At 39.7% G+C, this 19,562-nt stretch overlaps 1 protein-coding gene across 1 annotated transcript in view; it reads right to left on the reverse strand.

The window, feature by feature from the left end:
• The window catches only part of TRPM3 (transient receptor potential cation channel subfamily M member 3), a 441,698-nt gene that overhangs the window by 97,860 nt on the left and 324,276 nt on the right, over positions 1-19,562 (reverse strand). The window contains exons 10-12 of the mRNA XM_081103884.1: positions 5,854-5,954; positions 4,340-4,474; positions 1,578-1,628 (exon numbers count right to left, since the gene is read on the reverse strand). Coding sequence (XP_080960010.1) covers positions 1,578-1,628; positions 4,340-4,474; positions 5,854-5,954 — 287 coding nt within the window. The remainder of the gene's footprint in view (positions 1-1,577; positions 1,629-4,339; positions 4,475-5,853; positions 5,955-19,562) is intronic.

A 19,562-nucleotide genomic window follows, 5' to 3' on the forward strand; every position in this document is an offset into this window, starting at 1 on the left:
AACAAATATCTTGGCAAAGAATACACAATCTCCTGAGATATTCCCCTCTTTTAGTTTCTAGGCAATCTTCAGCCAGAATAATTTAAAAGAAACTGGAAGACCTGAGGGAAAGAGAAATAGGCTTGTTGAGGGCAGGTATGCTATGGCTTGAAGTGGGGTGGACCAACGGAAGATGTGATCGTGGGAAAATGCTTGTCGGGTTGGGTGTACAGACTGCACGGCATCTGTTTCCCTTGCTTCGAAAGAACAACAGGCTTCACTCCCTCACATGGATCAGAAAGGTCCACCTGGTTAATGGGAACATTATAAGCAGCCCCAGGGCCTTTGCTTGACCTTTTGAAGGAAAATGAAAAAGTGCCTACCGGACACCTACGGGTCAGTTCTAGCCATCAAAATGCCTATGACATGAAGGAACTGGTCTCTATCCTTGACCTTACTTTGTAACTTGCTCTGAGTATGCCTTATGGACTTTGGTGAAGAATTGCTACAAATTGGTAGAGGGGTGTACATGTATGTATGTGTTTGTGTGTGTGTATGTGTAGGGATGGGGGAGTGCCACTATCTATTTTGTTCATTACAGTTAAAGCATCACTTCCTGGGAATGCTGTCTCAGGCTCAGACCAAAGCTATCCCTGAAAGAGATTGGTTGGGGCCAAAGAACAAGTTCTCAGGTAAGTTTAAAAATAACCTCCTTGTGTCTTACTCCTCTCATCTATACATGGGACTATTGCTATATAATAACAAAATAATAATAAAAAATTCTACTCCACAGAATTGTTGTCAAGATGAAATGAGCTAAGGTGCCTAGAAAGCATAGATTGGTGTCACACACCTAGCCACCACTAATATCAGGTATTATTATTTTATTATTAATCAAAGTTTCTGAGTTCGAATTCTAGTTCTTCACTGATCACTTAATATAGCTCTTTGCATTTCAGCCTCCTCATCTGTAAAATGGGGATAAATCTATTTGATCCAAACCTACTGGATTTTTTCCCTCATCAAAATCTTAGATGATGAATGTGAAAAACTACACTGGAAAAAATAAAGCGTTAGAAGAATGTATACATATATATGTTTTGGTCTCTGTGGCTCTGAGCCTTGGTATTATTCTACACCCTGCACAATGCTAGATGTGACAGTGATATATTGCATCAGGAGCTAGTACATGAAGATTCCTCTTATAACAGGTTGGACAGCATGGAAACAAACTCCCCAAACAGAGAGGGGCATATGGAAAAATACAGGTAATGGCATAAATCCACCTGGCATGGGGGAAAAGCCTGGAGTTCTACTATCCAAAGCACTATATTCAACAAAAGCGTCTAAAACCACGGAGATCGAAGATAAACCGCAGCTGCATCGTAAGCAGAGATGTCAGAGTTAAAACACACACACACACACACACACACACACACACACACACACACACACACACACTCTGTGCCCTGAAATGAGGGGTGTCTGGCAGGGACAGGAGTGCTCTGGCGGCTCATGCAATGCAAAACAGAGGTGCTTTCTAATCACAGGAAGCAGTCAAGACAGGGCCTCTGACCTGCAGTCGAGAGGGTTCTTACCTTTTTGACATCCCTGACCAAGTGGTACAATGTGTTTGAGGGCCCATGTCTCTGAAAACAATAAAGAAGAATCAAATGGTTTTGCTAGTCGGGCTCTTCCTGGTGAGGCAAGGAGGATCTGGAAGGAAGGGGCTGGCTGGCAAGGGACAGTCGATCAGATGAACCTTGTTGTAGTTGCTCAGTTGTACCTGTCTTTTCTAAAGAAACACACTGGCAGATTTTTGACTTGTGGTTCCTCAAGGAAAAGCACCTGAGGCTCTAGGTTCAAACTCTATAAAGGAAGCCATCACCGCTGTGGACAGCTAAACCAAGACATCACTCAAGGGGCTAGTTTTGCAGCAGGGGGAGGCAAAGGGGCCAGTTTCCCTGCACTGGAAATACACTTTGGCACATTGCCAATCACATCTTGTTTATTACCCACATTGAATGAGAAATTGTCTAAGGGGTTGGTAAACTTCTTTAGTAAATAGCCAGGTGGTCAATATTTTAGACTATGTGGGGCAGAGTCTTCATGGCAGCTGTTCAGCACTGCCGTTGGTGCAGAAGCAGCCAGAGATGATACCTAAACAAAGGACCTTGCCTATGTTTCAGCAAAACTTGATTTGTGGACACAAAAAGAGAGAAAATTTCATATAATTTGAATGTCACAAAATATCATTCTTCTTTTGATTTTTTCAAACACTGAGAATGTAAAAAAAAACCTTCTCAGCTCCCAGGCCATACAAAAATAGGCAGCAAGCTGGATTTGGCTGTTGGGTGGTAGTTTGCTAAAATCTGGTCTAAAGAAAAGGCCACAGGAAGTCTGGAAAAGAGAGGCCTGGGGAAAAGATATATATTTGCTTAAGGCAGGGGTGGGGAGTGTCAGCCTGTGGGCCAGGGGCTGTATGAGGCCCCCCAAATCACTTGGTCTGGCCTGCCACGGCAACCGCAGGTGGACTCGAAATTCAGTAAATCTAGGAGTCTTTTCCTGGTGACATAAATTTATATTAAGTGAATTAGATTAAGCAAACGATGTTATAAATATCCAAATGGCCCCTGGCAGGTAAAAGGTTTCCCACCTCTGGCTTAAGGAAGAAAGAAATGAAATGGTTTGCCACTCCACTGTCTTTCAGGAATAGGAATGCTGGATAAAATATAGGACGCCTAGTTACATTTGAATTCCAGATAGACAGTGAATGATTTCTAATATAAGTATGCCCCATGCAGTATTTGGGACACAATTATACTAAAAATTATTTGTTGTCTGTCTGAAATTTAAATTCAACTGGGCATCCTGTATTATTATTTGCTAAATCTGGTGACCCCACGAAAATATCTCAGACAGTGGTGGCAAACCCTTAAGCATGGCTGAAACACATTCAAGGACTGAGATCATCCCCCTCTATGGCCTCAGTGACCTACTTGCCCACTCAAGCAGACATGCTCATCAGCGCTTTTTCCACTGAGGGATGCAGGACGATAGGGATTAAACATGCAGACGGTGGAGTCAGAATGCCTGGCTCTCCAGCTGTGACCGCAGGCAAGCTGCCTCACTGTGACTCAGTATTACCATCTCTACAATGAGGATAACAATTTGTAAAATTTACCTATGAAGCCACCTGGTCCTGGGCTTTTCTTTGTTGGGAGGTTTTTGATTACGAATTCAATCTCCTTACTTGTTATTAATCTCTTCACATTTCAAAGTTCTTTATCATTCAGACTTGGTTGATTGCATATTTCTACATGTGTCCGTTTCCTCTATGGCTAATCATTGATCTTTTTTGTAGGGATGAAAGGTTGGGCCTCCTATTCACCATCTTGGTTTATTGTTCTTACTGAAAGTCTCAAAAAAAATCTATAGGGAAAACAGAAACCTGGAAACACTCTACTAAACTCATTTCTATTTCCATCAGTGGGAGTAAGATAGAGCCAGAATGGCACCATCTAACACCTAAACTGGCTGGGAATAGGTCAATAATTTTAATCTCATTAGTACTGTGGGTGGTGAAATAGAGAAGTGCTGTGACAAATGAAGGGAAGAATAATCGCTAAGAAGCTTTAGGTCAGTACTAGCTTCTTTCTTCACCTAGGAGTTTTGTGACCTTGAATAACTCAATTCACTTTTTTGCCTCTGTTTTCTCATCTGTAAAATGGGGCAGTGCAATTTCTAACATTTTAAACATCACTGGATTTTAGTGTGTAGGAGCTCAGAGTCAATGTACTTAATTCACTGAATACTCTCAAAAGCTTCATAAAAAGTAGTTTTTCTTATGATTACTCCTTGGTATCCCTAGTGAATGAGTTAAAAAGTCATTATAAAACAATGACAATTTTTTTGGGGTAACCCCAAGCAAGAGGTTTTTATATTTTATTCGTAGCTCTGAGGATAACAAGATGGTGCAGGATAATTAATTTGCCTTCTTTGATGCTTGGAGTGAAATCAATCGTTCTCTGCTGATTGCCTCAAACACCTCTGGCTTACAAATAAACTATGTCCTAATTTTGTCCTACTTTCGATGTCCTGGTGATTTGATGTAAGAATATGAGAATGTTACCTTTTGGTGATCACATAACTTTCTGCCTTAGGTGCTTACAACTGAGCAGTTAAAACAAGTGGAATCTTGGTGACTCGGTGTTGCTTGTCTACACCGGTGTGAGGGGGCTTTTGTGAAGAATGATCCATGCATTTGGCGGGCAGGGAGGAGACTCACAGGCATGTAGGGGAGCAGGAGAAGGTAAAACAAAAAATGCAGAGAAAGTAAAAAGCCTTAGCTTGGTCCTACCGTATTGTACAATTCCTCTAGTCTGGAGATGGTGAGAAAACGGTGCATGCTTACTCCATTCTCTATGAGTAATTTCACAAAATCCACTCTGTCCAGAACTAGGGCATCCAACATGGCTTGTTCCAAAGACCCCACCTGCAAATCAAGTCACTGAGTTAGCCTGCCCCAGGATCTAGAGATGCCGTTCTTTAGCATTCACCTGGACAGTTTAGACACGGATGCCTCTGACATCTGGTAAACCTTCAGCACTCCCAAGAGCGTGCTAGCAAGACTGCTTCCAACTCTGCTTTTGGGACAGCGACAATCTCTCCTGTGTTTTGGGTCTTATCTTTGAAAATAGAATTCAAGGATTTCTAGTTGCTAAAGCTATAATCTCCTTGAATCTCAAAATCGGCCTCTCTCTCTTTCACTCTCTCTCTCCTGAGAAGGTACAAGGGTTTACAAGGCTTTTCCTCCCCTAACTCTCTGACCAAACTTCTGCAGCACCACTGAAGTGCTAAAATGGGTACTTTGCTGTCTTTGTTTTCATCTTTCTTAGGCTGTGAATTAGACCCTAGCTGGCTTGACAAGAGGGACCCCTATAAGCAGACTAGAAAGTAGGTTGTTCTATTTTTTTCGTTAAGTGATACCACTGTGCCTTTATCTCACCCATTTCCACAGAGAGACACAACAACTGTTTAGGTCCTTTGGATTGTTTACTAAGGTTTTATTTAATTCCTTTCACAAAAATTTCTGTGTCCAGACTCCTTGACAAATTTTTCCATAGCAGCAATGCCCTCGTGGCACTAAATGAAGACAGGGACTCCATCCTAGGCAGACGCTCAGGGAAAAGGAAGGGTTAAAAAAGACCCGTACAGTCATTCCAGGCACAGAAGTAAAAATTCCAGGCACAGAAGTATGCTGGTTACCTCCTGGGGATACATGCATACATCACCCAATGGCCGATTTTCCAAGTTTTTATTTTTGGTAGAGTCAATTGAGGGCAACAAACCAGGAACAGTTATATAAAGCGTTGGTCCCCCCTGTGCTGTGCTTGGGAATAGGGAGGACCGGTGCTCAGCCACCAGGACCAGATGGCACCGGCACGGGGAAGCCTGCTAATTCTGCATCCTGAGGTGCGACCCAGCCATACACCAGCACAGGTTGCCGCTACTTGGAAGCAGCAACCTCAAAGGAAACCAGAAACAAATTGCTAACTACAACTGCTAATTCCCTCCTGTATTTTAATTGCTGCAAGTCTGTATTAGGTCTATATTTTTAGACATTTAAAATAAATAGCATCATTTGCTGCTGAAAGGTGCTATCAAAGGCGCTCAGAGAGATGGGAGATGTTGGGAACGTTTTGAGTTGTGCTTAGTCACATGTTCCACCAGGTGGCAGTGGTTTCCTAACTCATTTACATCCTAAAGAAAAGGCAGCAGTTTCCCCAGCTGCTCTCAGAGGCTCCTTAAATAAACACCCTTGCCCAAGCAAGCAGTGGGCTTTCCAGGGGTGACAACATATATATACTCTACCGGCCACTGTTGCCCATAAATAAAGATTTGGCTGCGAGCGATGTCGACTCGGTTCCAGGCTAAGGCCAAGCTCAGTTGGTCCGGGGCAGAGGCATTGGCTCCTGTAGACAAGTAAGAGGAAAGACAGGGAGAGAGAAAACAATGATGAGTTTATTATACCAAGACGACCCACTCCCTTACTCTCCCATCAATACCCCTCTTCTGAAAAGCGTATTCAGTTGTTCAGTAGGGTTTCTCCAAACTCGGCACTATTGACATTTTATTGTGGGGGCTATCCTGTAATTGTGGAATATTTAGCAGCATCTTTGGACTCAACCCATTAGATGCCAATAGCACCGCTTTTTAAAGTCACTACCATCAAAAATGTCTCTATACATTGCTAAATTCCCCCAGGAGTGAAGGGAGACAAATCAGCCATTAAGAACTACTGCTTGACAATCTCTTTTTTTAAAAGTTAGTGTGGTTGGTATACAATTTTATATTAGCTTAGGTGTACAATATAGTAATGTGACATTTTTATAGCTTACAATGTGATGACCCCACGAATTCTAGTAATCATCTATCAATGTACAAACTTATGACAATATTATTGACTATATTATCTTTTATATTTTTCACACTTCTTCCCCCATTGGTCTCTGTTTCCATTTTTTGTTTGTTTTGTTCCACATGTAAGTGAAAACATATGGTATTTGTCTTTTTCTGTCTGACTGATTTCACTTAGCATAATACACTCTATGCCCGTCCATGTTGTCACAAATGACAAGATTTCATTCTTTTTTATTGCTGCATAATATGCTATTGTATATATGTACCACATCTTCTTTATCCATTCATCTATGGATGGACACCTAGGTTGCATTCATATCTTGGCTGTTGTAAGTAATGCTGCAATGAACATAGGGGTGCATATATCTTTTTGAATTAGTGTTATGTTTTCTTTGGATAAATACTCAGAAGTGGAATTTCTATGTTGTGTGGTAAATCTCTTTTTAGTTTTTTGAGAAATCTTCAGACTGTTTTCCACAGTGGCTGCACCAGTTTACATTCCTACCAACAGTGCAAAAGGGTTCCCTTTACTCCACATCCTCACCAACAACTGTTATTTGTTTACTTTTTTTTTTATAATAGCCATTCTCAAATGGAATTTCTGATTCTGGTGTCCACATATGTTGGGTTCAGTATAAACCACATACTTGTAGTAAGTTGATTAGTGTTTAAAAATTATGAATACTTATTCAGTTTACACAGGGATTTTTTTCCATAAAAATATATTTTTTATTTCCTCAGATAACAACAGGGACTGCAAACTCATACCAGGGTCTCCGGCATAAACAAATGATAAATAGCAACATATCAAAATGTATTGCCGATTGTTATACTATTGTTATTGTTATAGTATTATTTCTGCCTTGTTATGGAAAATAACTCCTTTATGTTCCTCAAATTCCCATTTTTGTTTTTATTTTAGTTCTGTTAGATTCTAGTACCAATGCTCACAATTAGAGATTTTGCCAGAGTGTGCTCAAGAATATCTTGATCAGTAGGTGGAATTCTTCTCTAGTAGTTTTTTTTTTAAGAGTTACTTATAGGGACACTACTGCCAGAGTTCTAGAATATTTTAAGCTGTTTTTTAAAATAGTCATTATGGTTGACAATGGTTCAATATAAAATCTGTTGCTCTATTGTCTCCCCACATTGACTATTACTGTAAGTAGGTCTCAGGCCAGCTTGATTTTCCAACTCATAAAAGACTTGCTTATTTTGCCTGGTGGCCCAAAATATTCTTTCTTTTCTTTTTCTTTTTCAAGTTAAGTATCTTTACTAGATTATAGCTGATATATCTGGGTGTTGAAGATTCAAATAAGTTTTTCCAGCATAAGGTGGCTCTTTCAATATCTAGATCAAAGTTTAAAATATTTTTAAATAAAAAATTTCTTAAATTATATTTTTAAATTATGTAATTATATTTTAAAATATCTGTTCTGATGCATTATTTTGTTTTTAGTTCTTGGAGATAGCAATTATGCTTATGTTGGATCTCTATTTTTTGACTTTTATAAATATAATTTCTCTTTCATACCAATTAACTTTTTTCCCCCAATTACCTCTTCTTTTCATTTATTTCATTCTTATTCACTTTCCCCATTTCTATCCTTTGTGTCCTGCCCTGGTTTTTACAATGTGTATTTTATCTTGCACTATTCCTGATTTCTTCTGCAATTCTCTGATGATTTTATTTTATTTTCCCAGTACTTCATTCCTGAGTGCTACTCACATTTTATCTCCTCTTGCTGCCTCACCTACTCTGAGTACTTCATTGATATTTAAAATGTTTAAATTTGGGGGGCTAGAAGAGGTCAATGGTAGAAAAAAGGGGACATATGTAATATTTTCAACAATAAAGATTTTAAAAAATAAAATGTTTAAATTTAATAATAAAATATTTATTCATGTTTATCTGTTCCCAGGAAACATTTTTATGAAGAGTATTATTCTTTTGTGAATACATTTTGCTTTGTTTTTTTTCTTAGACTATGTCTATATGCTAATCCTTTACTTATTATTTATTACTTAGTGATTTGGGTTATAATGGACGCAGGGTAGCTTTCCAAGCTAGTTATTCTTCACAACTGGAAGGCTTTCTTCTCAGTTACCACAAAGACAAATCCCTCCTGCAAATGTGGCTTAGCTGCATAATTCTATATGGCGCTCACCTTCTGTATTTCCAGGTGGTAAGTCAGGATCAAGGTCTGCTACCACTACCCAATTCCCTCTCATTCTTGCAAAAAGAGAAAACTTTGTGCCTTGGGGTGTTACTCATATAGGAATAACATTTTTTGATGGTGCTTTTTGAGGACTGCCACTGCTGGTTTCTCTCTCCTCTCCCTTCATCCTTTCCTGCCACATAGCTCCTACATATATAAATATTTTGGAACATTTCCTAGTTTTACCCAAAGAATTTGCCGAGTTAGTAAGCAAGTCAAAAATTCAGAATGAGTGAAGGCAGAGGAATGCTGATAGAAAGGCAGATTAATATTCAGAGTGATGGGTAAGGGGAAAAAAGGAAGATGCTACCTTGAGGGGCTTGGTGGAGAAGAGAAGGGCTTTCTTAGGTGACAGGGACCCTGACTGTGTTTATAGAAGAAGTGAGAGGGCCATTGGAGAGGGAGGCATTGTTAATGTGAAAGAAGAAAGCAAATACATGATGGATGAGACCCTGGAGAATGGAGGCCAAGAAGAAAGGTCTTCAGAGTAAAGAAGAAGAACAAAGAGGCTGAGGGAAGAAAATAATATTCATGAGTGGAAGATAATGATAGAAGAAAACTTGGATAAATATAAACAGTATCAGAGAAGTAAGAGAGGTACCACCTGCTAAGACTGAGAAGGGATGGCAGCTTGAAGAGAATGGAGGAACGTGGAGGCTTAAAGAATGAGGCAGTTTCAGAGCAGAGTTAGGACCCGCTTGAGGTATGGATGCCATCCCAAATATGTCATGGCACCAATGGGTATGCGTTTCTGGGAATATTTATTTAGGGACTTGAGCATCAGTGTTGGGGAGCATTCCTTTTTTAAGTCTGAGGTTTAAACTAGAGCCCATATATAACTTTTTAAAATGGTCTTGACATTTTATTTAATTATTTTAAAATATTTTGATAGATTCTTTTTAGAGAGATAGGAAGGGAGAGGGAAAGAGAGAGTGAATATTCATCAGCTGCCTCCTGCATACCCTCTACTGGGGATGAGCCTGAGACCCTATCATGTGCCCTGACCAGAATCAAAACCAGCAACCTTTCGGTGCATGGGACCATGCTGAACCAACTGAGCCACACTGGTCAAGGCAGAGAACAATGTTTAATTCCCTGAAGGTCATTAAATACCTCAATGGGTTGTAAAGAGCTGTGGACTCTCTTTGGGAGTTTCCAAATAGAAAATGTGAGGTGCATCATCGGAGCTGGATAGTTTAAGTCTGGTCCTGCTTGATGGACTGGAGTGACAGAGGGGGCAGGATTTGCTGGCCTTATAATGTCCTTAGTAGGGCCATCATTCTGTGAGAATAGGATGATGCAGTCCATTCCTACATTAGTTGAGGAACATTTCTTGTTGTTGGAGTCTTTGGACCTTTCCGTTTCTTACTTAAATAATCTTGTCTGCATTAAATAGTCTTCCTAAGGACTGTACTTATTTCCATCAGTTTATTTTTTCATGTAAATATTGCAGCTAAATGTGATAAGGGTCTCAGTCAATGAGAGGTGGCCAATCCATTCATTTAAAGACATCAGATTCTCAAAAAATAAATAAATTTAATAAATAGATATCAGATTCTCTATTTATATAAAAACCAGGAAGGTAAAATGAAACTAATTGAAATGTGACTTGGGTTGGTGATCATGTGACTGGGTTGCTAGGCTACACCTTCGATGCCTCTGAGAGCACAGACACCACCTACCCTGGAGAACCTCTCAGGAATGTGGCTGCTACATGGAGGAAAAAACCAAATTAAAGGCTGGAAGCAGGCACATAAAAAGTAGATGAGGCCTGTGTATAATTTATTCTTTGCTCTGTTTTCTTGCCCTGAATGATAACTACCTCTTCTTGGTAAAAATAACTTCGGTGAACTCTCAGGAGAAAGTTAAAAGGAAGTAGGAAAACTTGCATTAACTTTAGGTAAAGAAATTCAGATTTGGCTTGTAACAGGCGGCTGAAGTGAAACAGCCCTTTGCAGGAAGTTGGGGTTTTCTTTCTTGGCGTATTTTTAATAAATAAGAAAGATAATAATAACTAATACTTCTTTCATGCTTAACTTGTGCCATGAACTGTCTCTAAGTGTTAATGTATTAAATTTACAGAACAAACTATGAGGTGCCGTTATCAGTATTTTACAGATGAGAAAACCGAAGCACAAGTGAAGTAAGTCCAACGTGAAGTAAGCACCTAGGAAGTGCCAGACATGAGATTCAAACCCAGGCAGCCTGGTTTCAGAGCGGAGTTTTCTTTAAAAAAATATATTTTATTGATTTTTTACAGAGAGGAAGGGAGAGGGATAGAGAGTTAGAAACATCGATGAGAGAGAAACATCGATCAGCTGCCTCCTGCACACTCCCCACTGGGGATATGCCCGCAACCCAGGTACACGCCCTTGACCAGAATCGAACCTGGGACCCTTCAGTCCGCAGACCGACGCTCTATCCACTGAGTCAAACCGGTTAGGGCCAGAGCGGATTTTTTATTTTTTATTTTTTTTTACTCATAGAAACTTAAAAAAATGTTATTGAACTTATGATACCCCAACACAAAGAGAAGTAGGCAAACAGGCTTTTGTGTCCTCTCTCTAAAACAACCCACACTGCACGAATGAGGTGAGCCAGAATATTCTCTACTGCTGTGTGATTAGGGCCAAAATTGGTAAAATGGTAAAATTTAAAATGGTAATTTTAAATTCCCCCGAAAAAATAATTGGCATATCACTTACTTTGTATTTCTGTAGGCTGTTTAATCGGTGAAGTGGGCTTGGCATTCTGAAATGCAGAGGTGCAAGAAAATTTCCCCTAAACCCAAGTGTCCCTTTCATTGGTGTGCTTTTAGCATCTTGTTTACTCTTTATATTACAAGTAAACTATGGTATATTATGGCATATACTCCTATCACACGTAAGTCTTTGAAGCCTTTGTAGCACTTAAGAGGTCATTTCTCCCTGATATTAAGAATGATACACACAGGCCTCTGCGAGAACTGAGTGAGATACAGCCAGACTGAAGGAGATACCTGCTGGGCTCAATTCCAATCCAGGTCAGGGTGCCCCTCCCTGAAGAGCGGCTGTGTGCTGAGGGGAAATAGAGGCTGTAACAACTTCTTTGGGTGGAAGGGAATGGCCCTGAGCTTACATATTGCCTGCGGGTGTTTGGAAATGTCCTTATCCTCTCCAAGATTTAGTTTCTTCATGTATAAAACAAGATCAATAACATTGCCCTCACGGGATTGCTTTGGAGGTTTAATAGAATAATAGAGGGGAAAATTGCTTTGTTAAAGTAAAACACTGTGCAAGTATTTTCAGTGTTTTACATATTTCCGACAATAACTTTACCAGATTAGTATTGAATAAATGTATCAGGTTAACAATGCTGCCACCACGCAAACACTCCTGGGTGCAGGGCAACGGCCAGCCAGACTATGATTATGGTTTCTGTTGAGGCCCATGGGAATGATTAGCTCATCGAATTTTCATCAGAGGAGCACTTACTGCATAGTGAAGTAGTCATTCTCGGGGTTAGGAACGGATAGCCCCTAAATCACCCAGGACTTATAAGCATGTCGGAATCGCCACTAGGATTAGGAGTAGTCCTCTGACAGAGCTTGTGGAGCTGATCAAATGCTATCTTTTGTTGAGGTTTTTTTCTTTAGACACTCCCCTGAGTGAAGCTTGTAAGGTGCTGAGATCGACATGAGAAGAGGTAAATTCGTTACAATGAAAGAGCCTCAGTTTAGATATAAATGCTCTGTTTGGATTATAAGAACGTGATTATTTCCTAAGAACGTGAATTAAGAAGATCGATTGTGTATGTGTGCCTGGGCAGCGGAGGCCGGGGACACGGGGTGTTTTTCTGAGGGCCACACCACACTCAGGCAGGAAAAGGCACCCGGCCCCTCCTCTGTGGTGTAACAGGAGACCCCTCCTGTGCGAGGCACCTGCTGTCAGCTGCTCAGGGACTTGCTGCATCTTCCCTGACCTGTCTGAGGTGGCGCAGGGCTCCCCTGGGACTGAAGGCTGCCCCTCCTCCTCTTGGCACTGTATCCTGCCTGCAGTGACAGCTGGACTCTTTCTCTCGTGGGTCCTCACACTTCCTAACCACTGGGATCTAAGCTTTTTTTTTTTTTTCCTTTTCTCTTATTTAATTAGTCTGAGTCTTCTGTGTAAGGTCTCAGAGCCGGGATACTAGATCTTTATGGGCCAAAGCTATACGAAAAGCTTACAAAGTCAGGTTGCCTAGGTAATGACATCTGCTAAGGGTTTCTGCAGTAAATATTGCCACTGTTTTTTCATGCCCTAATAAAATATGCAAGCTGAAAGGACAAATGAATTCTATGGCTTATGATTAATAACACTGTAAAGCATCATGGCACTTCCTTCTTTTTGCTGGCCTACCTAAATGGATGGGTCCTCTTTATTGTGCCCTTTCTGCAATAAAAGAAGTCAATACCTCACAAAATCTCCCATTGACATGTTAAAAAATGTTATGAAAGTGTTTCTGTATTATGCACAATATGCAAAACTGAGAAACATTATCAACGTAAGACGGAATAAAAGAAAGAAAGATTCTATTGGATTATTCTGCTTGCTTGTGATATGACAAATACGAATTCATTTCTATCTCTTGGTAATTAAAATAATTTGTATTCTCCATATTGTGATTTTTTTAGCAGGATTTTTTAGAAACATGTTCTGGGACATTTGCTGAAATTATTGCATTGATGATTTCCTAATTTCCGTTATCTTTTTCTTTTCCTCATTGCCTCTTTATTTGAAAACTAGGTAATCCAGGGACCAATTTGTACTGCACTTTTACTAAAGTTATGCATGCAGAGGTCTGTTATAAACATCACAAGTCTCGCCCCGGCTGGTTTGGCTCAGTAGATAGAGTGACAGCCTGCAGATTGAAGGGCCCCAGGTTTGATTACGATCAAGAGCACATACATGCCCGGGTTGTGGGCTCAATCCCCAGTAGTGGGTGTGCAGGAGGCAGCCAATCAATGATTCTCTCTCATCATTGATGTTTCTCTCTCTCTCTCTCCCTCTCCCTTCCTCTCTGAAATCAATAAAAATATATTTTTAAAAAATCACAAGTCTCATCAGCCCAGTCCTCTTTCCCCATAGTCAAACATTCATTTCTAGTAGCTGATTATTTTGGTTCTCCGTGGTCATTGGTCTTCAAAGAGAGTTTCCAAGGGACTCTATGTCCCAGTATTCACATTCTTGGTATTCCCCAACCCTCGCACTGAATCTGGGCTGGTCTTGTGACTGGCTTTAGCCAATAGAATGTAGCAGAAGTGACACTGCCATTTACAGACTGAAGCCTAAGGGAGGTCTGACAGCTCCTGCTTTTGCCTCCTCCACCTGGTGCATAACTGTTACCTTGAGCCTCTCCTTCCTCATCATCCAGGGATTTCCAACACCTCTCTCCTATGTCGGAGCTCATGTTTCGTACGTTCCATGTTTTCTGTTTTGTTTTGTTTCCTCTTTCATTTTTGGTGGGGCCCATGCTCCAGTAATTTCCAAAGAGGTGGTTCATGGGAATTGAAGTTTTTGATGACTCATGTCTGGCAATGTCTTTATTCTAACTTCCCAAGTGACTGGTAGATTAGATATAGAACTTTAGGTTGCAAGTAAATCTTCTTCTAAAATTTTAAGTCATTGAACGATAGCATTCTGTATTGTTGTTTAGAAGTTTAAAACATTTGGGCTCCTGGTCTTTTGCATGTGACTTGTTTTTCTGGTTGGAAGCAATTATAATACATTTGGTCTTACGTGTTCTGCAATATCATGATTACATGACTTAATGTGGATTTACTTTTACCTACTGTGCTGGTCCCTCAGTGGGTTCTTATGATCTGAAAATGTATTCTGGAGTTCAGGGACATTTTCTGGAATTGCTGCATTGATAATTTCCTTGACACCAGCTTAGTGTTCAGTTGTTTATTTTTTTCCAACCTCTCTGCAAGGGAGGCTAGCAAGCAAAAACACAAAATACTGTTCCTGCTCTAATGTCTTTTAATAAATAGTCCTTTACTTTTGTTTTAGAGGGATTTATTGGAGAATAAGTAAATTTATGTGTTCAGTGAACTATATATATCAAGGAGTCACTATATATTTTTTTCTGTACCAAGGAAAATTTAGTCATCATTGATCGTTCAGAAACATGTGAAAAATAAGGGCAGTCTTTAGTATCTGATCCTAACCATAGGTATGTCCAGGATGCACAGCAAGTGTCTTGGATTCAGATAACCTGGGTTCATGTCCAGAACACCATCAATTTCTACCTGTGTGACTCTGACCAAGATATTTAGGTTCTCTGTGCCTCAGTTTCCTAAACTATTAAATTGTTGATACTGATAGTACTTGTCCCACTGTAGCATTGTGAGGATTAGATGAGTTAATATTTGTACTATAGTAAGTGCCATATTAGTTGCTATTATATGTTACTTTTATTGTTGTTATCACTACTATTTGTATTATTAATGTAAACTTCACAAATCATGCTGCTGTCATTTTGCATGAGCATGTAATTTAGAATATGCGACGATTAAATTAATGAGTGAGGCTGATTCATTGCTCTCAGGTAGTCAAGGAAGAAAAAGTATGATTGCTTGGCTCTACTGGGCAGCCAGCAGTGATGACTTCTTCACCAGCTGAGAATCACTCACAAGCCTTGGGTTTGTAATTAGCTTAATGTGCAGATCACGGAGCCCACTGGCATTGTGCCCATCCTGAGGCATGAGCAAACCGCAGAGAGAAAGGGTGTTCAGTTTCCGTGTAACCAGAGGCTGGAGACGACCACCTCTGTCGTAGGAACTAGCTGTGTGGTGCAGAGAAGGAATAATGTGCCCGGCATCTGCAGACTGGATTCCAGTTTCCCTTCATCCAAACATCAGCCGTGGCATCGCAGTGGCCTAGATCTTCATAGCTCTGTCCAGCTTTAAAATTCTACAGTGAGACAATCTGATGGACATGATCATAACTTTGGAACTATGCTGGGAATGGCCTAAGGTCCTATGGTTCATGGTCCTTGCAAACACTTGAACCTACACGTTGCACCTCTCCTGTTGGTGATTATGGACTTCGAGCAAAGAACATTATACTCTCATTCTCAGATAAGAACTTTGAATTGCAAGCCCCACCCTCATAGTTACTACCTATATGAAAGGAGCTGAAGAATCACTCTCTCTTATGGATTGGCACCAGGATTAGAGAAGGGACGGTCTTTGTTTGCAAAATACCTTGCAAAGCTGCTTAGGGCAGATGAGCCCTTCAGGGCTGGGGACCAATAGCAGAGAACAGAGATGGACCGCTCTGAAAGGAGGAGAGGACTTTGCTTCACTCTTTTTAAAAAAATTATTATTATTTGTAAAGCATATTTTTATTGGTTTCAGAGAGGAAGAGAGAAGGAGAGAGAGATAAAAACATCAATGATGAGACTCATTGATCGGTTGCCTCCTGCACGCCTCACACTGGGATTGAGCCTCACTCTGGGCATGTGCCCTGACTAGGATCAAAGAGTGATCTCCTGGTTCATAAGTCAGTGCTCAGTCACTGAGGCGTGTCAGAGGGCTGCTTTACTCTTAAAGAGGAAGCATGAGGAAGAAGCAAATAGTGGGAAAATTGGGAGGGGAAGCCTGCAGGATACTGGGGAAGTCATGGATGAAGGATCCATGGAAAGTCCTCTGTATGAAATAGCCAAAGGATAGCAACATTGGAGATGCCTGCTGTTCAGTTAAAAGTGTTCAGAAGTAAACCTCTCTTCCAGCCGTACCTATATTTTTAGGAAAGTCTACTATGTCTATTAAACTCTTTGTGTTAAGTGAATTGTATTTTTGTTTTGAAACTGGAAGGGCTCAATTTTATATTTTGACTCCTATGATGAGGAACAGAAATAACACACATGGATCAAAAACCAGAAGGCAGGGGTGACAGGGCAAATTTAAGGATTTTAGGAATTTGTGGAACTCTTGGGGATGATGCAGGATTTGCATTTCTGTGGATTATTGAGTTGAGAGGTTAGAGTCCACATTAATGAAATTTCAAGGCCTAAGGAGGCCCAGCTTATGTCTGGATTGTTTATGTGACTTTGGCTAGTGGTTGATTGAGTCAGACTCCACTTCTTTCTCATTAACGGATATTTATGAATGTTCTTAACCATATGTTAAGAATTTTTCTGGGTGTTGGGATATAAAGGCAAAGAAGACATAATCCTTTTCCTCTGAAAACTTTCTAATTAGAAGGTGGAATTTGTAACCAGGGTGTTAACACTTTTGAGCTTGCCTGGATATTCTTGGTTTATTCCAGTTGTTCTGGTATAATGATCAATACTGGCCACTTTCATGCCTAAGACAGTCTCAGTTTAGAGATAAATTACCTGGTAACCAAAGCACAGAGTTGTAAAGATTAGATAGGTGATTAAAATTTATGTGAAATGCTTTGTGAATTGTAAAACATTACACAGATAAAGGGATTAAAAGATTTAAGTTCTTTTATTGCATTCTGCTTATTAGAGACAGACAGAAATGTCTGAAATTTCTGTCTACTTGGTTTCTGTTATTGCTTTGAGATCAACTTGGATTTGCTAGGAAATAAATTTTCTTCTTCTTCATCATCATCATCATCACCATCATTATTCAGATCATCTTTTACTAATGGGATTTTTCCAGGCAAGTACTTTACTTTTTTTATGTTTTTTAAATTTTGTTATCAATTAAGATTGTTACAGTGACTATGAAGGAGGTCTGATAATTATCTCAACTTTACAGATTAGGAAACAGAGTCTCAATGAGGTGAAGCAATTTGTTCAATCAGGGAGTATGATGCTTCCAGTATGGCCATCATTGTCTCTGTTAGAAGGCCGTTTCTAAGGCGGTCTCGTTGTGCTAAGCCCATACTGAGGATTTGGGGCAGCAGTGGAGGATAGGATGGAAGGACTTTGTGGGGAAAACCTGGGGCAATTTGGCCTTTACAGAATCATTTTTCCCTAAAAAATAGATTTTTGGTCTTGGTGAAAAAATGGTAAGAATGTTAATTGCTTTAAAAATTCTGGCAGAGACTGCCCGGTGTGGTTCAGTAGTTGAGCATCGAACTATGAACCAGGAGGTTGAGGTTCGATTCCCCATCAGGGCATATGCCCAGGTTGCGGGCTCAATCCCGAGTGTGGGGCATGCAGGAGGCAGCCGATTAATGATTCTCTCTCATCATTGATGTTTCTAGCTCTTTCTCCCTTTCCCTTCCTCTCTGAAATCAATAAAAAATACATTTCAAAATTCTGCAGAATTATTCAAGTATAGGCCATTATAAATGGAATAGGCCATAGTGGCTTTGGGATGAGGTAGTAATAAACCAGTGGCAGACACAAGCTTTTGGGACCCATGTCTGGACTCTAACTGCTGATGGCCAATCTGCTCTGTGTCACTGAAGTTAAAGATTTGACTAAAAGAGTAAAGTAAACCATCAGGAAACAAATGCATTTGGGGAAGTGGCCTCATGCAGAGAAGGGCTTAATAAATACTTTGGTAAAGAATCTACAATGTAATAATTACATGATGAACTTCATTTCCAACTGAAATATTTTACTGTTCAACCACAGTTTACCCCCATCCCATTTCAAATCTAAAATAAAGTGAATATGCCACACATTTTAACTTTGCAGATCTCTTTTGGTTAAAATTTATCTACTTCCATCTGTATAACATTTAATAACTATGATAAGTTTGCATATCATGAGTGATGAAAGTGTTAACATTAATGCCTCTTTTTTTGGCCTATTAAGCTATTCAAACAGTTCCAGGTTAAAAAAAAAGATATTAAAAGGAAAGCAATCATGCAAGTTTTGTATTAAGCTGCCTACACACAAGAAAGAGGGATGTGAAAGATGGAACACATAACTAGAAATACATTTTTCTTTTCAAAGTTGGGTCATAATTAATTCCCATAAAACCTATTCATGAGTCATCTTAGCTTAAGCAAGGTAGCTTCTCAGCAAATACTCCAGGATGTTAGCTGCTTATGAGATCTATTTGGTGCATAGAATCTTTGAACATAAACTACTTCAGAATGTATTCTAATGTTTTTATGTCACTAGGGACAAAGTCACTTAACAAATAGATGAATTATTTAGCAAGACTAATTGCCTATTGATGTCAGTACTAGTTTGTGATAATAACTTTGCAGTTTGTAATTCATAGAGTTGGAGGAGCATGCATTCAGAAGTAGTTTTGAAATATTAAAAATATTTTTAAAGATTTTATCCACTTTAATTTTAGTTTTCTTAAAAGATATAATTTTAAAGGAAAATGGTTGAACATACTGATTTTCATTGTTTTGTATGATCTAAATTAAACTATGACATTCTTTTTTTTAAAATTTGTTTTATTGCTTAAAGTATTACAAAGAGTAGTACATATGTCTCCTTTTTTCCTCCTTGACCTTCCCCCGGCCTCCCCCACCCCCCAGTGTCTTGTGTCCATTGGTTATGCTTATATGCACGCATACAAGTCCTTGGGTTGATCTCTTACCCCCCCCCCCCAACCCTCCCCAGCCTTCCCGCTGTAGTTTGACAGTCTGTTCGATGCTGCTCTGCCTCTGTATCTATTTTTGTTCATAAGTTTATAATGGTCTTTATTATCCATAAATGAGTGAGATCATGTGGTATTTTTCTTTCATTGACTGACTTATTTCACTTAGCATAATGCTCTCCAGTTCCATCCATGCTGTGGCAAATGGTAAGAATTCCTTCTTTTTTTTACAGCAGCATAGTATTCCATTGTGTAGAAGTACCACAGTTTTCTAATCCATTCATCTGCTGATGGGCACTTAGGCTGTTTCCAAATCTTGGCTATGGTAAATTGTGCTGCTATGAACATGGGGATGCATATATCCTTTCTGATTGGTGTTTCTGTTTTCTTGGGATATATTCCTAGAAGTGGGATCACTGGGTCAAATGGGAACA

The sequence above is a fragment of the Myotis nattereri genome, assembly GCF_964212035.1.
Source record: "Myotis nattereri genome assembly, chromosome: 12".
In the NCBI taxonomy this organism is placed as follows: domain Eukaryota; kingdom Metazoa; phylum Chordata; class Mammalia; order Chiroptera; family Vespertilionidae; genus Myotis; species Myotis nattereri.